Here is a 19,898-nt window from a genome sequence, read left to right as displayed (position 1 = left end):
CCTAGGGAAAAAAAAGAATCAGACTCTAGAAAAGGCCATCAAATGGGTCAGACACATGGTCCTCTCCCTGTCAGTCTTGCCCTCCCTCCAGGTCCTTTTGGTGAACCACTGAGGGGGCTGACCCAGGAAGGAGTGAATTGTGAGCTGATCCTCCCAACAGATAACTTTTTATAGAAGCCATCCTGCAAGAAAGCCGTAGGAATTGCTCTTGGACACAGGCGGGGAGGAAGAGGGAGGGGCGAACTGAGAGAGTAGCCTTGACACGTGTACACTACCAGGTGTGAAATAGATAGGGAGAGAGAAGCTGCTGAATGGCACAGGGAGCTCAGTTCGGTGCTCGATGATGACCTAGAGGTGGGGTGGGGAAAGAGGCTCAAGAGGGAGGGAATATATGTACACATTTAGCTGATTGACAATGTTGTACAGCAGAAACTAACCCAGAATTGTAAAGCAACTATACTCCAATAAAAAGAATGATCACTGATCCCCGCCTCTCCCCACCTCTCCATCTTCTCCCTTCAAATGCTGAGAGTAAAATGATCATCTCTCAGCCAACCCCACGCCCCTCCACATCCCCAAACTACCCACGACTCATTTCTCTTGACTCAGACAAGGTGAAGTTCACTTTTGAGTTTTGAATCTTAAGTATGAGTTTAGAGCTAGAAAATGTGTCTTGTCAAAGCCTAGTGAAAGGTCTTTGTTTTAAAAATGGTGATTAAAGACCAAGATGTCAATGTTGAGAATAAAACAAGTCTTCAGCAAAATTGCTATTTAGAATGGAGCGAGTAACAGCTACTATAGGAGCAGACCCTTTCCTGAATAAAGCACCGTATATGCTGCACTCTCCCTGAGTTGGGTGGCGTCTGAAAAATTACAGATAATGCTAAGTGCCAACGGGTTACTTTTCCTGCAATGGAAAGCAGAATTTCAAATCTGGACAATTACTGTACTTCAGAATTGATTTAGTCTTTATCCCTAATCTACATGACCTCTTTAAATCCATTAGCTTCTTGAATAGAACATCTGTTTGGCAAGCTTTCCAAGGTGCAAGGAAAATAACACTTTCCTGGGGCAATTCAATTGTTGTGATGTCATTTTTTTTTTTTTTAACCAAAGAGATTGCAACTGCCAGTGGGAGGAAGAGATGTGATGGGCCCCATACTTTGTTGACTCCCTTTGCTGTGCATCTTTAAAGTATAAGAAAATGCAACATTCAACTTCTTTCAAAAGATATTCATTCAGTGACCTTAATTTCAATTAAAAAAAAAAAAAGATATGATTGGTTAAACCCATTGGAGTTTGAATGCCTAAATAAGCATTTGCCCTAGCAGATATGTAGGAGAGAGAGAAAAGCATTGAGAGAAATGCTTTTGTTCTCTCTTGTGTTAAATATATTCCCCCTTAATCTGACTGCTGAATCTAACAATCAGAGGGAAACAGTCACCTACGGCTAACTCAATTATCGCTGCTAATGGAGAAGAGGCAGAACCATGATGAAAAGAAAGTCATGGACAACCCAGGCGCTCCTGCATTAACCTTTGCAAGTAGTAATGACAGGCAGCACAGCGGAATCATGTGAATTGCATGCTAATGCAATTTCTTCCTGCCCCAGTTCCTTACATCTCTTCTGCACCTTGGGGTAGGTACTAGCAGCCCTTGGAGACTGAGGCATTCTGAAGCAGAAATATGTTAGCAGTCTGAAAAGTGCAATTACTAACATGGGGATTAACCATGGAAATACAAAAACCTTAGATCAGGGCTGGATTTGACTTGGATGGAGCACTCTCCTTGTGGCAGTGCCCCATTGTTAGGTATCATTACCACGTGCATAGTGATGTCTGGGATAATAGGATCAGACACAACACAGTATGTGACAACTCAGATTAATTGTAGATTTAAGCTGTTTTTCAAGTTGAACATAATTACTTGTCCAGCACAACATGTATGGCATGGAATTATCCATTCCTATTCCTGGCAGAATCATTTTTTTTTTTGGCCTATAGCATCTCTTTTGTTCTTCCCATATGTTTCTGTAGAAATCACTGCTTCAGGAATAAACAAAACCTTTAATGGGAGTTTCTTTCTCTTCCACCTCTACCTTTGCTCTGCTGGTTTTTTAGGTTAAATAAAATAGACAAGATGCCCCTATTATCTTCAGGGTGCTAACGTTCCTATCACTAACATCTGGTTTTCTTTAATCCTGTTCGCCCACTCACCTGCTGATATTGATGGGGAAAAAGCAAAACTTCTTGAAGACTGTAAGTGTCTTTTGGTCATTCCCAGGCAGTGTGAAAATTTGACTGTGTCTTTGTTTTTGAATGAATACTGTGAATTAAATGCATGATTTTATTTTCATGGCTAACGTCTTTTTAAGCATGTGTGTTTACTGTGGCTAACTATTGCAATGAAATTCCATGAAGCAGGTTGAATATATTCCCTGCATGAATTCCGGACTCAGGTATTTCTGTTTTTCTTTTACCAATATTGTGCACGACTAACTTCTGCGCTTCATTCACATCTGATGTAACTCAATGAGAAAACTCACAAAATTGGAAGAGAACGTCTGGTTCTAAATGCTATTAAAAGCTGGCTGGAATAAAAGCATCTCTTTGGATATAGATAGGAGTTGAGTGCTTGCAGGTGCTTCAGCAGAGTCCATTCATATACTTGCTCAATCTGCAGGACTGGGTAGACTAGTGTTTCTTAATGTCATCAGTAAATGGCCCAGAGAGCTTGAATCTTGTTTGGAAGTGTACAAAAGACAAGCAACCCCCACTCACATCCTTTCTGAGTGGCATGCTCTAACCTAAAACTGCTGCCTCTCACAGCTGGGCACTATCTATCATCTACCTTAAAAAAAAACAAAAAACAACTTTCAAGCATTTGAAAAATCCTTTGGTATTTGATTAACCAGGACAATTATATAAAATCACCTTTTCCCCTTGTTACCTCATAGCCTTTGTTGGTTGCCCGATGACCTCAGCACTGTTCAAAGAGTTCCATCTAGATGGTCAGCTCCTGGCAGTGATCTGTGGTAGCTAAACCAGCTGCGTTAAGTTCTGGGTCTGAGACCACCACCCTTGCATCTCTGTCACTCGCAGAAAAGCACAAGAAATCGGATTGAATCACTCCTAAAAGTCCCCATTACCCACAACCTATGCCTGCTGATCCCTTAGTGGGGAATTCTAAGTTTCTTTCTATCATCCCAGACTCTATACTGCCAGAGTCTAAAGGATCACTGCAAAGTGGAGCTGGTCTAAATAAAAATGACTATGATAATAATCTAAAAACGGGTAATATCACTGAACCATTACAGTTTGGCATGGAATAAGAATTTTGCACAAATAATTTTATTTTATTTTCCCAGCAACCCCAGGAGGTAGACACCACTTTCAAACTCTGTTTTCCCTTTACAGAAATGAGAGCTCACAGAAGTTAAGAATCTTGCTTGAATTCTCACAGCTGGTAAAAAGTAGACAGACTAGTTCTTAATTGTTAGACCAAACTGCTACCCAGCATTGGTAACTGACTGGGCTGGAAAGGAGGAGGCTCCCCTGGACAGTGCTAGAGGCTGCAAGGAGCAGCTGGCTTAGGAGGATAAGGAAGGGGTGGACCTTGATAAAGGGAGCTGGAATTGACACTGTGCAGTATCCTGGCATTAACAGGTGCGCAGTAAATGATGGCAATTACAAGTTCCATTTTCGATCTGCATTTTAGGTGTTCTTTGGATATTTAGTAAGAGCTGTCTGGTCAATAGACACAAGACTGGACACAAAGAAAACAGAATCATGCCTGCAGATTTATAAGACATTTTTAAGCCCTGAAAGTGGTCAGTTTAGCTATGTGCACAGTTCCCCACAAGAAAGAAAGACAAAGGCAGAGAACAGTTATGAGGCTTTGGGAAATAACTTGATTGGCAGGTGGAAGAAGTTTCACAAAGGAAGCCCAGAGCATAGTTGGAGAGGAAAGGGACACTCTGAAATATGAAAATCTTAAATGAACCAAATACAAAGTCTTTACATTATAAAGTTGTCCTGTACCCTGTAAGATGTTTAACAGCATCCCTGGCCTTTACCCGCCAGATGCCAGGACCTCTCCCACCCCAATGGTGACAACCAGAATCATCTTTAGATGTGGCCAGCTGTCCTCAGAGGAGTAAGGGCAAATGGCCCTTGATTGAGAACCACTGGTCTGTGTAAACAGCTCTCTTTGGAGATGTGCAAGGTAGTTACCTTGTACCCAGGACACTTTGCTTCTCTCTGCTTGCCTAGGAAGTCAAGCTATTTTGCTGCATTAGGCAACAGAAGTCAAAATAGATTATTTCTCCCTTCTCTTCCTGTTCTACACTCTGTGATTCTGATTTCACAAGGAGGGCATGGTAATCTTAGAGTGACTTGGACATCAAATGTCCAGATTCCAGCTTTTTTTCAGATTCAGTTATTTTGGGTCAGAATAGTTTCTTCCTACAATGTGACAATAAATGATCCCATAGCACTTTGAAGACTGAAATGAGCATATTGTTTCCTATAACAGAGAGCTTCCCAATTCATCTTCTAAATAAGCTTGTTTTATCTTTCTTCCTAGTGGCCCCTTCCTCCTGGTTCTAATAAGACTTGGCAAGTCTCTAATTTAATCATCTTTTTAACATTGCTTCTCAAATATATTTGTTACCAGTGTATTAATTTACATGAACCCAGGAATGAACTATAAATCAGTTACTCTTTTTTAAGAAAGTTGCAAATTTACCTCGTAACTTAAATTTTATCAAAAGGTATCATTTGAACCAAAGATATCAGAGAAGTTTCTCATTGTTACATCAGAAATGAAAATCTTAATTCTAAGCTTATATTGGTAATGAATTTCCCAAACTTTCAGTGTGGGAAAATGGGCTTTATGAACACATGAAGTTACCAAAAGGGAGTTATATCTTGACTCCAAAATTTTAGGAGTCTTTTAGCCAAAAATCTGCTGAGTTGTGTGTTACCACAGGAGAAATTACTAAAATCATTTGGAGCATATTTAGTCTAGGGTAAGTGATTTTGAAACAGGAAAAATATGATTACTGTTACAATATTAAATGATTTGTTTCTCTCCTTTGTTCTTCTTTCTACAATTAAGTGGTACAACCACCAACCATCACTCAACAGTCTCCAAAAGATTACATTATTGACCCCCGGGAGAATATTGTAATCCAGTGTGAGGCAAAGGGGAAACCTCCTCCAAGGTAGGTGTGCTTTCTGGTGTAATACTGAAAAGAAGCATTGATTGATCCGTGGGTAAGGACAATCCCCTGGAGAGGGGTTTCTGCAACCCACTCCAGTATTCTTCCCTGGAGAATGAGCCACAAACACTTTCACTTTCACACTTTCACCTATTATTAAGGTGTCATTTGTAGGCTCATTGTTTTGTCTCTCTGCTTTTAATTAAATTCAGTTGGTTCTTCCTAAAAACCCAGGTGGTTGCATTTCCATACTGATACTTTTCTGTATGACATGCTAAAAAATTGTGGGAAGATGTCAAAAGAACCTTCTGACAGCCTGTGACATGGGCAAATTCCTTCTCTATGGGCCTCAGTGTCTTTATCTATAAAATAAAGAAGTTGAATTACACAACTTCTAAGATCTCTCCTAGCTGTCTCGAAGTCTATAAAATAGCTCCAAGTGGTTTTCCAAACATGGCAGAGTACAACACTCAGAATGCTTCATATACATCTTGGCATAAGCACTGCAGAGCATTTTAGACTTGGGAGAAACATTAAACGTTATCTTGTCCAACCCATATCTTTCATAGAGGGAAAACTGATGCCTGATAATGCTAGGTAACCTTATCCAGGTTCCACACCTCCTTAGTGGGTGATCTGTAACTTGTCCAGTAATATATGGAAGTTTTCAAGAGTTGAATGATTATTATGGACATATAATGTAGAATTTTTAAAATTATAAAATAGACAGGAGATTTTCTCAGGATTGTATTTCTGAGTTTGTCTATGACCAGTCTTACTAATCTATCACAGATTGGCACCAGAGAAAAAAATTAACTGGCAGTAAATGCCTAAGGATATCAAAAATTTCCATCAAAGGCTGGCTTAAAAACAATCTGTTCTGCTGTATTATTAGAAACTTTTGAGTGCTTAAGCCCTAATACAATGTCCTTTGATGGACAGTGTCCCCTTCAGTTTAACACTTAACTTAATACTTCCTATAGCTCCCTGTTAGGCAGGATTTCTCCACCTTAGCTCTATTGATATTTTGGGCTGGATAATTTTTTGTTATGGAGGCAGAGCTCTCCTGTGCATTGTAGGATATTTTTCAGCATCCCTAATCTCTATTTACCATAAGCCAGTAGTATCCACCCCCGCTGCCTCCTGCCCTAGGAGGTGTGACAGCTCCCAGTAAACGGATAAGCAGTGAGAAGGAAAATCCAAGAGGGCTTGGGAATCACGGAAAAGTTTAGAAACGAATGCTTGTGTAAAAGCATGGCCATTGTTCATTTGTAACCAGTTACCAAATCTGTAATTACATGACCTCTGTGACTTTTATATAAGGCAGTCATTTATTTTATATAAACAGAACTGAAAAAGTTAGTTGCTAATTTGAAATACTTTCCCAGAAATTTTCAAAATCATCTCTAGATTAAAAATTCTCAAATATATTTTATATATAATGGTCACTTTTTAAATGAAACCTGACACTTAAAATACCATTGATTTCAACTTTCTTCTTCTCCTCCCAACTCACACCTTGCCTTGTGGTAACTTGACACTAGTCCGATCCCTTTTAATGTACACATCTATTAGTACTTGTAAAGGCCTTTCATGTTACACTTCACCCTAGAGCAAATTTTTATAGACAGGTTATCAATTCTATAAACAATGGAGTTTATAATAAGAATGCTAATAAAGCTCTAAGAAGGTGTGCCTTGGTGACCTACTTACAATATTTTCTTTGAAAAATGACAGGCAATTTGTATGCATGGTTTCTTTATTGAGTCAGATTTTGGTACTTCTGATGAAGACATGTACCTTAGTATGTATGATCAGCACTATTTTCTAAGTCACAATTCAGTGAAACATGTTAGGTATGGAGCTCTTTTATTGAATATTAAAGTCTAATTATTCAGAAACTCATAAAACTACAAGGAATTTGTTAAAGAGTAAGTAATCCTGTTTTTCTGGACTGTTAACAAGCTTAATCCTCTATGTGCTGGCAGCTTTTCCTGGACCCGAAATGGGACTCATTTTGACATAGATAAAGACCCTCTCGTCACCATGAAGCCTGGCTCAGGAACCCTCACAATCAACATCATGAGCGAGGGGAAAGCAGAAACCTATGAAGGAGTCTATCAGTGTACAGCCCGGAACGAACGCGGGGCTGCGATTTCTAATAACATTGTCATCCGTCCATCCAGTAAGTCAGACCTATTCGCTGAACAGGACCCTTTTAAAAGTCTGGCTCCAACACCAGCGTCTGTTACATCATCCAAATAACCATTACAAGAAGGCAGTGGCATTGATGCCAATACTCTGCCTTTATTTTGCATGAAAATCATCACCCTTTTCCACTTTATCCCCATTCCTCAGCCTAATGTTTTGCCAAACCAGTGTGTCTTTTGTAGAAATCCAGAATAAATCACCAGGGGTTAGAAAAATGCTTCTTCTTCAGATTGACCTAATTATTAATTTCTCCTGAATCTTATGTACAAGCATAGTCCATATAGTCAGATGGAAATAAATTCAATATAAAATGGGTAATTGAGGTATAAGTGTTACTTCTTTAAACATTTTAAATTGAAATATTGTTGATGTACTTTATTATAAAGGTTATATGTATATAGTGATTCACAATTTTAAAGGTTATACTCCATTTAGAAATATTATAAAAATTGGTTATATTTCCTGCATTGTGTAATATATCCTTGTAACTTATTTTAAACACAGGAGTTTGTAGTTCTTAACTCCTTTCTCCTATATTGTTCCTCTCCTCTTCCCTGTTCCCACTGGGAATCACTAGTTTGTGAGTGAGTACATATCTGTGAGTCTGCTGCCTTTTTGTTATATTCACTAATTTGTTGTATATTTTAGATTCCACATATAAATGATATCATCTATTTGTCTTTCTCTGTACAAAGAGACCTATTTCACTTATCACAGTGCCCTACAAGTCCATCTATGTTGCTGCAGGTGGCAAATTTTCATTCTTTTTTATAGCTGAGTAATATTCCATCATGTGAAAGTGAAAGTGTTAGTTGTTCAGTCATGTCTGACTCTTGCAACCCCATGGACTATAGCCTGCCAGGCTCCTCTGTCCATGGAATTCTCCAGACAAGATTACTGGAGTGGGTAGCCATTCCCTTCTCCAGGTAATCTTTCTGACCCGGGGTTGAACCTAGGTCTCCTGCATTGCAGGCAGATTCTTTACCATCTGAGCTCCAGGGAAGCCCAATGTTTCATTGTATGTCACACACACACACACACACCTTCTTTATCCAGTCATCTGTTGATGGTCACTTAGGTTGCTTCCATATCTTGGCTATTATAAATAATGTTGCTATGAATAGGAACATTAGGGTGCACATATTTCTTTAAACATTTTTATATCAAAATTTCACTGGAAACAGAGTGGCCTCATTATCTTGATATTATTGCAATAGTCTTTTTGCAACAGTCAGTACATCCTCTCAACAACCCAAGAGCATGTATTTAAAGAACAGTGACCATTTGAAGGTCTGGTCATTTTTAAAGCTTTTTTCAATTATGTGTATAATATGTGTGCTTTATAGGACAAATCAACTACAAATGAATGAAAAAAAAACATAAAAATTGTGCACGAATCCTTTCATTCAAGGAAATAACTGTTTTTTATGGTTTTACCCAGGCAGATATGTGTATACATATTGAAAACAAACTCATTCTGAAGTACTATTTTTTAACTTTGTTGGCTTTTCTACATACCATGCATATTATATTAATCTTGTACTTATTATCTAACTGTCTGTATACAACATCTAACACTATTTTATTCAAAAATATAGGTTTACCATTATTTCTTTCACAAATATTTTTACATATATAAGTGGTTTTTGTTCTTTTGTGAAAAACATGCTTTTAACAAAATCATTATGTATTTTCAAGGATTTATTTAATGTAAATTCTTAGACATGGACTTGCTGACTCAGAACTTATACTGAGTGTCATTTTTTGAAAAATTTGTTATCTTAATTTCCATAAATTCCAAGTTAGTATTTCTCTACAAGTTTGGTTTATCTTTCTTTCCAGTGCTTTTTTTGTTTTCCAGTGCATAAATAACTTAGAAGTTGTTATTTTATTGTATTAGGGTCACCGTTGTGGACCAAAGAAAAGCTTGAACCAATAACACTTCGAAATGGCCAGTCTTTGGTCCTTCCCTGCAGACCACCAATTGGGTTACCACCACCCATAATATTCTGGATGGATAACTGTAAGTTTTAAAAATATGAACTTTCTTCAAGAGTCTTATGATTATTGGCTGTCCCAATCAATGATTACCTCCTGTGATTCATAAGATGTTTATAAATTTTTTTAGAGATGCTTAGGAAAACATCACATATCATTTCAGTCATTTGCTCTGTTTTATTGAACACCTACTATGTACCTATTTATCTTGATTCATAGACCTAACATTCCAGGTTCCTATGCAAAATTGTTCTTTACAGCATTGGATTTTACTTCCATCACCAGTCACGTACACAACTGGGCATTGTTTTTGCTTTAGCTCAGCCTCCTCACTCTTTCTAGAGCTATTTGTCCTCTCTTCTCTAGTAGCATATTGGGCACCTACCGATCTGAGGAGTTCATCTTTCAATGTCCTATCTTTTTGCCTTTTCATACTGTTCATGGGGTTCTCAAGGCAAGAATACTAAAGCAGTTTGCCATTCCCTTCTCCAGAGGACCACATTTTGTCAGAATTCTCCATGTTAGTCTCGGGTGGCCCTACACGGCATGACTCATAATTTCATTGAATTAGACAAGGCTGTGATCCAAGTGATCAGTTTGGTTGGTTTTCTGTAATTATGACTTCCATTCTGTCTGCCCTCTGATGGATAAGGATAAGAGGCTTGTAGAAGCTTCCTGTTGGGAGGGACTGGCTGTGGGGGAATCTGGGTCTTGCTCTAATGGGTGGGACCAAGCAAGAATCCCTTAGAAGAAATGGAGTAGCCCTCATAGTCAACAGAAGCATCCAAAATGCAGTACTTGGGTGCAGTCTCAAAAACAACAGAATGATCGCTGTTCATTTCCAAGGCAAACCATTCAATATCACAGTAATCCAAATCTATGCCCTGACCAGTAATGCTAAAGAAGCTGAAGTTGAACAGTCCTGTGAAGACCTACAAAACCTTCTAGAACTAACACCCACAAAAGATGTCCTTTTCATCATAGGGGACGGGAATGCAAAAGTAGGAAGTTGAGAGATACCTGGAGTAACAGGCAAGTTTGGCCTTGGAGTACAAAATGAAGCAGGACAAAGGCTAACAGAGAACGCACTGATCATCACAAACACCCTCCTTCAATAACACAAGAGGCCACTCTACACATGGACATCACCAGATGATCAATGCCAAAATCAGATTGATTATATTCTTTGCAGCCAAAGATGGAGAAGCTCTATACAGTCAGCAAAAATAAGACTGGGAGCTAACTGTGGCTCAGATCATGAACTCCTTATTGCAAAATTCAGCCTTAAATTGAAGAAAATAGGGCAAAACACTAGAATGTTCAGGTATGACCTAAATCAAATCCCTTATGATTATACATTGGAAGTGACAAATAGATTAAAGGGATTAGATCTGGTAGATAGAGTGCCTGAAGAACTATGGAAGGCGATTCATAACATTGTATGAGAAGCAGTGATCAGAACCATCCCCAAGAAGAAGAAATACAAAAAGGCACAATGGTTGTCTGAGGAGCTCTTACAAAGAGCTGAGAAAGGAGAGAAGCTAAAGACAAAGGAGAAAAGGAAAGATGTATCCATCTGAATGAAGAGTTCCAAAGAATAGCAAGGAGAGATAATAAAGCCTTCCTAAGTAATCAATACTAAGAAATAGAGGAAAACAATAGAATGGGAAAGACTAGAGAGCTCTTCAAGAAAATTAGAGATACCAAGGGAACATGTCATTCAAAGATGGGCACAATAAAGGGCAGAAACAGTATGGACCTAACAGAAGCAGAAGATATTAAGAAGAGGTGGCAAGAATACACAGAAGAACTATAAAACAAAGATCTTAATGACTCAGATAACCACGATGGTGTGATCACTCACCTACAGCCAGACATTCTGGAGTTCAAAGTCAAGTGAGCCTTAGGAAGCATCCTACAAATAAAGCTAGTAGAGGTGATGGAATTCCAGTTGAGCTATTTCAAGTCCTAAAAGATGATGCTGTGAAAGTGCTGCAGTCAATATGCCAGAAAAATTGGAAAACTCAGCAGTGGTCACAGGACTAGAAAAGGTCAGTTTTCATTCCAATCCCAAAGAAAGGCAGTATCAAAGAATGTTCAAACTACTGCACAATTGCGCTCATCTTACGTGCTAGCAAAGCAATGCTCAAACTTCTCCAAGCTGGGCTTCAACAGTACGTGAACTGAGAAGGTCCAGATGTTCAAACAGATTTAGAAAAGGCAGAGGAACCAGAAATCAAATTGCCAACATCCATTGGATCATAGAAAACGCTAGAGAATTCCAGAAAAACATCTACTTCTGCTTCATTGACTACCATAAGGCCTTTGACTGTGTGGATCACAACAAACTGGAAAATTTTTAAAGAGATGGGAATACCAGACTACTTTACCTGCCTCCTAAGAAATCTGTTTGCAGGTCAAGAAGGAACAGTTAGAACTGGACAAGGAACAATGGACTGAATCCAAATTGGGAAAGGAGTACATCAAGGCTATATATTGTCACCTTGCTTTTATAAGTTATATGCAGAGTACATCATGAGAAATTCTGGGCTGGATGAAGCACAAGCTGGAATCAAGATTGCTGGGAGAAATATCAATAACTTCGGATATACAGATGATACCACCTTCAATGGCAGAAAGCAAAGAGAAACTAAAGAGCCCCTTGATGAAAGTGAAAGAGGAGAGTGAAAAAGCTGGCTTAAAACTCAACATTCAAAAAATGAAGATCATGGCATTCGGTCTCATCACTTCATCACAAATATATGGGGAAACAATGGAAACAGTGACAGATTTAATTCTCTCGGGCTCCGAAATCGTTGCAGATGGTGACTGCACCCATGAAATTAAAAGATGCTTGCTGCTTGGAGAAAAAGCTATAACCAACCTAGGCAGCATATTTAAAAGTAGAGATATTACTTTACTGACAAAGGTCCAAGTAGTCAAAGCTGTGGTTTTTCCAATAGTCATTTATGGATGTGAGAGTTGGACCATAAAGAAAGCTGAGTGCCAAAGAAATTATGCTTTTGAACTTTGGTGTTGGCAAAGACTCTTGAGAGTCCCTTGCACTGCAAGGAAATCAAACCAGTCAATCCTAAAGGAAATCAGCTCTGAGTACTCATTGGAAGGACTGATGCTGAAGCTGAAACTCCAATACTTTGGCCACCTGATGCAAACAACTAACTCATTGGAAAAGACCCTGATGCTGGGAAAGGTTGAAGGCAGGAGGAAAAGGGGATGACAGAGGATGAGATGGTTAGGTGGCATCACGGACTCATTGGGCATGAGTTTGAGCAAACTCTGGGAGTTGGTGATAGACAGGGAAGCTTGGTGTGCTGCAGTCCATGGGGTCACAAAGAGTTGGACACAACTGAGTAACTGAACTGAACTACCGTGTACCAGCTGCCTCTCTAAATAAACCAGAGCTCCTGCTCTCACAGAATTTATATTCACTGCAGTGGGAATAAAAGTAAGGAGAGAAAGAAGCAGACTATAAGTGTATTTAGAAAATATGCATCAGTTGACAGTAAGTGCTATGGACAAAAACAGGCAGAGTTTTGAGCAGAAACTTATAGGAATGAAAGAGCATACAGACCTTCACTATCTGGGTGGAAAGAGAAAATCAGTAAAGCCCCAAAGACAGGTGCATAACTCGTGTGTGTAAAAGCAGCAGGGAGGCCATTGTGGCAAGGCTGACTAACCCAAGGGTGACAGGCAGAGAAGAGGTCAGGAAAGTTCAGGGACTCAATGCGTAAGACTGGCTTTTGCTTTCAATGAAGTAGGGAGCCATTGAAGGAGTGGTTTCACCTGACACAGATCAGATAGTAAGAACATCACTTCGGTTCGTGCCTGGAGAATAGAGAGGACAAAAAGAAGAGAAGGGCAGCCTGTTAGGAGGCCAGTGCTGTGATCTGGACAAGAGTTGATGGGAACTCTGACTTGAGTAGTAGTAATCGAGTGGGTAAGAAATAGTCAGATTCCAAATGTAATTTCAGAGTTTCTTCCAGGATTTATTGGGGTCAGGATGGAGGCATGAGAGAGAAGAATCAAAGGTAACCCCAAAGACTGACTGAACTGGTAAAATGCAGTCGCCCTTTCCTGAAACAGCAGAAGCCCATGGAGAAAAGGAAATAAAACTGTTCAGAATGTGTTGTGTCTTTTTATTGTTTTTGTTCTTTTATCCCCAGTAACAGCTAATATTTTTTAGTTAATTTTTTATCTTATATTGGAATATAGTTGGTTTGCAGTGTTGTGTTCGTTTTCGGTATATAGCCCAGTGACTCAGTTACACATGTACAAATTCTTTTCCCATTTAGGTTATTACAGAGTATTGAGCACAGTTCCCTGTGCTATATACAGTAGATGCTTGTTTATTATCTATTTTATATACAGAAGTAACAATAGCTACTTAGGCATTTAATGCCCATGCGCCTGTCATTTGGCTAAAGACTTTACATGAGTTATCTCGTCCATTTTTTACAGCAGCCCCAGGAGGCAACTCAGATGACTTCTCTTTTTAGGTGAGGGAACTGAGGCACAGGGAAATGAAGTCATTCATTAGTCACTGTAACATCTGTCCACCCCTTCTCTAACCTTAGGGGATTGTTTGTTGCTCTGCTCGCCTACCCTTCCAAACCTCCCGTTAGCATGTTACTTTGGAGGTAGCATGTGTTTCTGCTTGGAGACTAGGAACCGAGGTTTTGAATGCAAGAAGCCTGGGAGGCATCCTTGGGAAGGTGTCCAGCAAGAGTTAGAGCTTCATGAGTCAGAAGAAAGATTCAGGGCTCTTTCCAGCCATTCGTAAATGTTAGTGCAGAGATGCTTCTTAGAGTCAGAGTCTGGAGGAAGAAGTGCAGGTGATGAAGAGCACAGCCTGGGGGCTGAGACCAGGAACCTCCTGGGGCCAAAACTTTAGAGAGCAAAGAGAAGCAGGTGGCTTCAGTAAGAAGAAAACAGAGAGGAGGTGGTCCCAGATCAAGGGGAAGAAAAAGTGCCAAGAAGACAGAATATCAGTCGTTTCAAACACTGCTGAGAGATGAGACAGCTTCCAATCTGATCGAGAAATAGCTATTGAATTTGGCAACATGGGGGTCACTGTTGTCCTTGACAGGAATCCTCTGGGTAGAATGGTGGGGAGGGTTGAAAATACTTGTGGGGAATACATTCTATTCTCAGTGACTTGATTTCCTCTGAAATCACAAGCTGTTCACATTACAGAAGATAAAATTTAGCTTTCACATTTCCTTTCCATTTTTGACTCATATGAGATCACTCAGAGAAAGTATCACAGAGAAGTGGAAAATATATATATATAAATGAATAAATGGACAAAAATATTTTTCATACGATTATGTAATAACTTTTACAGATTTTGAAAGCATAAGTAACAAATCAAGTAGAACTGAGTGATATCTATGGTTTAGAATAACAGAATCCAAATCTCACTGCCAAAGTGAAGCCCAGTAATTGGTTTTTGCTTCTTATTCAGAAATGATTACTTTTCTGCTTAATAAAGAGATGTTTACATGTGAAGTCTCAGGATCATCTGAATACGAAACTAATTTTTTTTTCATATTGCACTGCTGGTTATGTCATTTCCATACATTTTAGGCCGTTGACAATGCGTCTGGATTTTTCAAATGAAATTGCATCTGGATATGAGAAAAAAATTCAGATATGTGTAGCTTTCTCCTGGCAAGATGACCTTATCAAATTATTCCTATCTGCATACGTTTTTTCCCCAGTGCAATGCACGGGAATTCAATGGGCAAAGTGTTCCCACCCTCATAAAATCCCATTCCCTTTCATTTGATCCCCAACACTAATCCACAAGAAAATACACCAGGAGAAATGAAAGAAGATAAATATATCCCTATCTTTATATCTTTGTATTCATAAAATAAACATACATTATTTTTCTGAGTTATTTTTTAAAACAACTCTTTCCCTGGTTGGTTACTTCAAACCATGAATTTACAGCCACCAACCAAAGCCCCATCTTGACCACAAACTTGGCTCACATGGTTAACCAGCATCCTTTCAAAGTCTGTCTCCAGATTTCCCTGCCTTCTCCCACCCAAGGGAGCTGCAGGCTTTTACCCATCATTTTGCATTTCATGATGATTGGGTAGGGTACCTGCTGCTGGAGGAACATAGCTGCTTGACTCAGGCTGAGAAATCCTCTTCCCAGGAGATGTTAACACTTGGCCGGAGGCAACTGAGAGGTGCGATTTTTCCTAGTCCTCTCACTTCAGAGCTGAAGCACTCTCCCAGTGAACTGAGTCAGAAGCCTCAGGAGGCGTGCTAGCCAGCCAAGTGTCAGTTCACACATAGGTCAGTGGTCCCACTTCCCCGAGTCCTTCGTCTCCTTAGAAAATCACCCCTACTTTCTTAAGGCTAGACATTTCCCTGGACCTGAGGGGAAGTCTGTTAAATGTGAAACTGGGAAGTCCCAGTGCTGCTTGAAACTCATTTAATTACAGAGATTCTATGAGGCACCAGGTGCATTTTCAGGGCTACAATAGTAGCCCAAGCGGATGACGGTCTCTGCCCTTCTGGAACTTAAATTCTAGTTCAGGGAGATGGGCCATGAGCCATACACACGACAGGTAAAACACACTGTATGTTAGAAGGTAACTGGTAACACAGAAAAGGAAAAATAGAGGAGGTGAGGGAGGCTGGGTATGGGGGGCCTCTGAGGGGCACATCTGCATCGTTAAATCCATATTGCACCCTGTTGTTAATTGCCTGTTTGCTGCCTGATTCTCCGGTTAGATCCCTACCCTGGACTCAGACAAGGCAGTGACCTTGGTCCGTCTGGCACTTTGCCCAGGGCCTAGGTCATCACCATTAGGTGCTCTCACAGTACTGTCTGACTCTGTGTAGACGCAACCCAAGTTAGCATCCTTGTAAGCTTCCATAATGCATTTTCTGAGATACGCGTGTATCTGTGGTTAATACTCGTTCAGTTCAGTTCAGTTGTTCAGTCGTGTCCGACTCCTTGCGACCCCATGGACTGCAGCACGCCAGGTCTCCCTGCCCATCACCAACTCACAGAGTTTACCCAAATTCACGTCCATTGAGTCGGTGATGCCATTCAACCATCTCATCCTCTGTCATCACCTTCTCCTCCTACCTTCAATCTTTCCCAGCATCAGGGTCTTTTCTAGTGAGTCAGTTCTTTGCATCAGGTGACCACAAGTATTGGAGTTTCAGCTTCAACATCAGTCCCTCCAATGAACACCCAGGACTGATCTCCTTTATGATGGACTGGTTGGATCTCCTTGCAGTCCAAGGGACTCTCAAGAGTCTTCTCAAACACCACAGTTCAAAAGCACCAATTCTTCAGTGCTCAGCTTTCTTTATAGTCCAACTCTCACATCCATACGTGATTACTGGAAAAACCATAGCTTTGACTAGACAGACCTTTGTTGACAAAGTGATGTCTCTGCTTTTTAATATGCTGTCTAGGTTGGTCATAACTCCCCTTCCAGGGAGTAAACGTCTTTTAATTTCATGGCTGCAGTCACTATCTGCAGCCATGGACCTGCAGATTTTTTTGGAGCCCCAAAAAATAAAGTCTGCCACTGTTCCCACTGTTTCCCCATCTATTTGCCATGAAGTGATGGGACCAGAGGCCATGATCGTAGTTTTCTGAATGTTGAGTTTTAAGCCAACTTTTTCACTCTCCTCTTTCACTTTCATCAAGAGGCTCTTTAGTTCTTTTTCACTTTCTACCTTAAGAGTGGTGTCATCTGCATATCTGAGGTTATTGATATTTCTCCCGGCAATTGTGATTCAGTTTGTGCTTCATTCAGCCCAGCATTTCTCATGATGTACTCTGCATATAAGTTAAACAAGCAGGGTAACAATATACAGCCTTGATGTACTCCTTTTCCTATTTGGAACCAGTCTGTTGTTCCATGTCCAGTTCTAACTATTGCTTCCTGACCTGCATACAAATTTCTCAAGAGGCAGGCCAGGTGGTCTGGTACTTAGGGATTGACTTAAATGTTAGGAAAAGTCACACAAATTCTTTCCATAAAATATTTTTTTGGTTTACGCTTGTTTTCTAAAACCCTTCACTGGGCAACTTTAATTTCACCTCTGCCCCCACTCTAGAGAAGTTAGGGTCTGGCAGGTATAGTTGGAATTTTAATACATATGTCTTTTCTTTTTGCAATTATTTGCTTTTACTGAAAAGAGCTTTATAGAAGAAAAAAATACATGCAAGTGAAGTTCACAGGACTGTTTATTAGTAGATACAGTTATCTTGCTAATTTGGAAAGTGGCCCCTTTGGGATGGAATGATCTAGATATCTCTCTGCTATTCTCCAGCCTTTCAAAGACTTCCACAGAGTGAGAGAGTTTCCCAAGGTCTGAATGGAGACCTTTACTTTTCCAACGTGCTCCCAGAGGACACCCGGGAAGACTACATCTGTTACGCCAGGTTTAATCACACTCAAACCATACAGCAGAAGCAACCAATTTCTGTTAAGGTGATTTCAGGTAAGAGCTCAATTTCCAGAAACTCTCTTGCAATGATGTTTACAAATGTGTGCATGTCAATTATTAAATACCACTCACTTTGAAGTAAACAGATTCATTGATTAGGGATGGACCTGTGAGTTTAGTCATGAAAGTGTTGGCATGTGTATTATAGGAAGCTTGCCTACTTTACTGTACTTTACAGTTTTTACTGTTATTACCATTATTGTTTTTATGATAACTTCCTGAATGTACTGGTTTGGCCAAAACATTAGTAAGATGTTACAGAAAAGCCTGAATGAACTTTTTGGCCAACCCAGTTCTTAGTGTTCTGAGCACTTGCTTGTGGTTTATGCTCCACAATGCCATTAACTGGGAGTCCTGCAGCTTTGGTTATATGTTCGTATCTTACTGGTTGGGGGTGGCTCAGTGAATTAATGAAATAGTCATGTACAGTGTAAAGTACTGTTTTTACTAGGTTGGGATGGCACTTGGCCAGCATAGTGGTTTATGTTTTGTTGCCCAGTACTTTTTCTTTTTTTTACAATTCTCTCTCCCCTTCTTTTTGCATTCTTCATAATATTCTGTTTATTTCAGTGGATGAATTGAATGACACTATAGCTGCTAATTTGAGTGACACTGAGTTTTATGGTGGTGAGTTTTGGTGATTGATTGTAACTGGTATTTCTTCTTCATTGTAGAATTTAGTTCACTAACTTCACCTCCATGGCTGTTTAACCTTATTTCTTTATGAAATTCCTAGTTACATGTTTAATACCACTAGAATCAATGTATGTTTCATATAAATTTAGCTTTGAGCTCTCAAACATGTCATTAAAACATGTTCCATGTTGTATGTGTAATAACAAAAGTTACTATAACTGTTTTCATGTAAAGAATCATCCCACAAAATTTGAAAAAAATCTTTCATATATGTTCAGAATTACATTTTTCATTTTTTGTCTGGCTCATAAACTTTTCTCATAGATTAGTAAGAATTGGCAAGGTACATTAACCTGCTAAAATACTAACATCAAAGTCTTAATAACCTTTAGCAACTAACATTCACCAGATTTTGAGAGGAAAGCATTGTATTCCGTCTGTTTACACATGACCTTATCAATGTCATATAATTAGAAATGGTATTTCTCTTAGTTTAGTTTAAAATCAAGACACTATCTTCAGTGGAAATAATCTTTTAAAAATAGATTTAACATCATTCTTTTGAAAGGATAAGAATTTTATTTCCTTAAGGGAGGGAAACATGGATCTCAAATGTAGAGTCTATGAATGAAAATTATCAGTTCTGAATATGGGGCCCTCTTAAATTATCCATAAGCTCAAATTTCTGCTGTACTAATTTTTTACCCTTGAGATATGAAGTAAAAAGCACTAAGGTACTATCAGTGGCCAGAGTAACATACCATAACTCCTGCCTTACTTTTATTTTATTTTGACCTTATTTCATGTTATTTTATTTTATATTAAAATACTCCTGAGAAATATGGACCTCAAAATCACTTTCAAAGTGATTTTTCAAAGGAGTAAGATTTCCTCCACCATCTCTAAAATCTGAGGAAAACTCTAATTTGTCTTCAGTAATACCTTTTCTGGTGTTCAGCTTTTTCTTCTGAGAAGTGATGATAATTTATATATTACCTTTTCAGTTTTTATGAGCATCAAGTAGATAACACATTAAAGTGCTGCACACTCTTAAAGTGCTCTTAGAACCTCAAGATGGTAGGATTTCTACTTTAAGTTCTTCTGAGACGCCACCAGAGGATAAGGACACATTTAGGCCAGGTCTCCATATGTTTTTTCTTCATGAAACATGAAGGTAGTCTCTCTCTATCTCTCTCTCTATATATATACCTCCCTGAGATTTCTGACTTGAGCCCTCTTTGTTTTTTCATTGATGAAACCAATTTTAATTTCTTTAGCTTCACCCATAATCTGTGGCACACATTTGCCAGACCTCTGCCAG

The 19,898-nt window shown here is 39.2% G+C and overlaps 1 protein-coding gene across 1 annotated transcript in view; it reads left to right on the top strand.

Moving 5' to 3' along the window:
* The window catches only part of NRCAM (neuronal cell adhesion molecule), a 321,909-nt gene that overhangs the window by 229,080 nt on the left and 72,931 nt on the right, over window positions 1–19,898 (top strand). Inside the window, exons 5-9 of the mRNA XM_065938640.1 lie at window positions 5,119–5,224; window positions 7,210–7,406; window positions 9,333–9,455; window positions 17,765–17,935; window positions 18,512–18,568. Of these exons, the coding sequence (XP_065794712.1) occupies window positions 5,119–5,224; window positions 7,210–7,406; window positions 9,333–9,455; window positions 17,765–17,935; window positions 18,512–18,568 (654 nt within the window). The remainder of the gene's footprint in view (window positions 1–5,118; window positions 5,225–7,209; window positions 7,407–9,332; window positions 9,456–17,764; window positions 17,936–18,511; window positions 18,569–19,898) is intronic.

Source organism: Muntiacus reevesi, chromosome 6 (assembly GCF_963930625.1).
Source record: "Muntiacus reevesi chromosome 6, mMunRee1.1, whole genome shotgun sequence".
Taxonomy (NCBI): Eukaryota; Metazoa; Chordata; class Mammalia; order Artiodactyla; family Cervidae; genus Muntiacus; species Muntiacus reevesi.
Note: the sequence above shows the minus strand (reverse complement) of the source record. Positions and strands in the feature narration are given on the sequence as shown.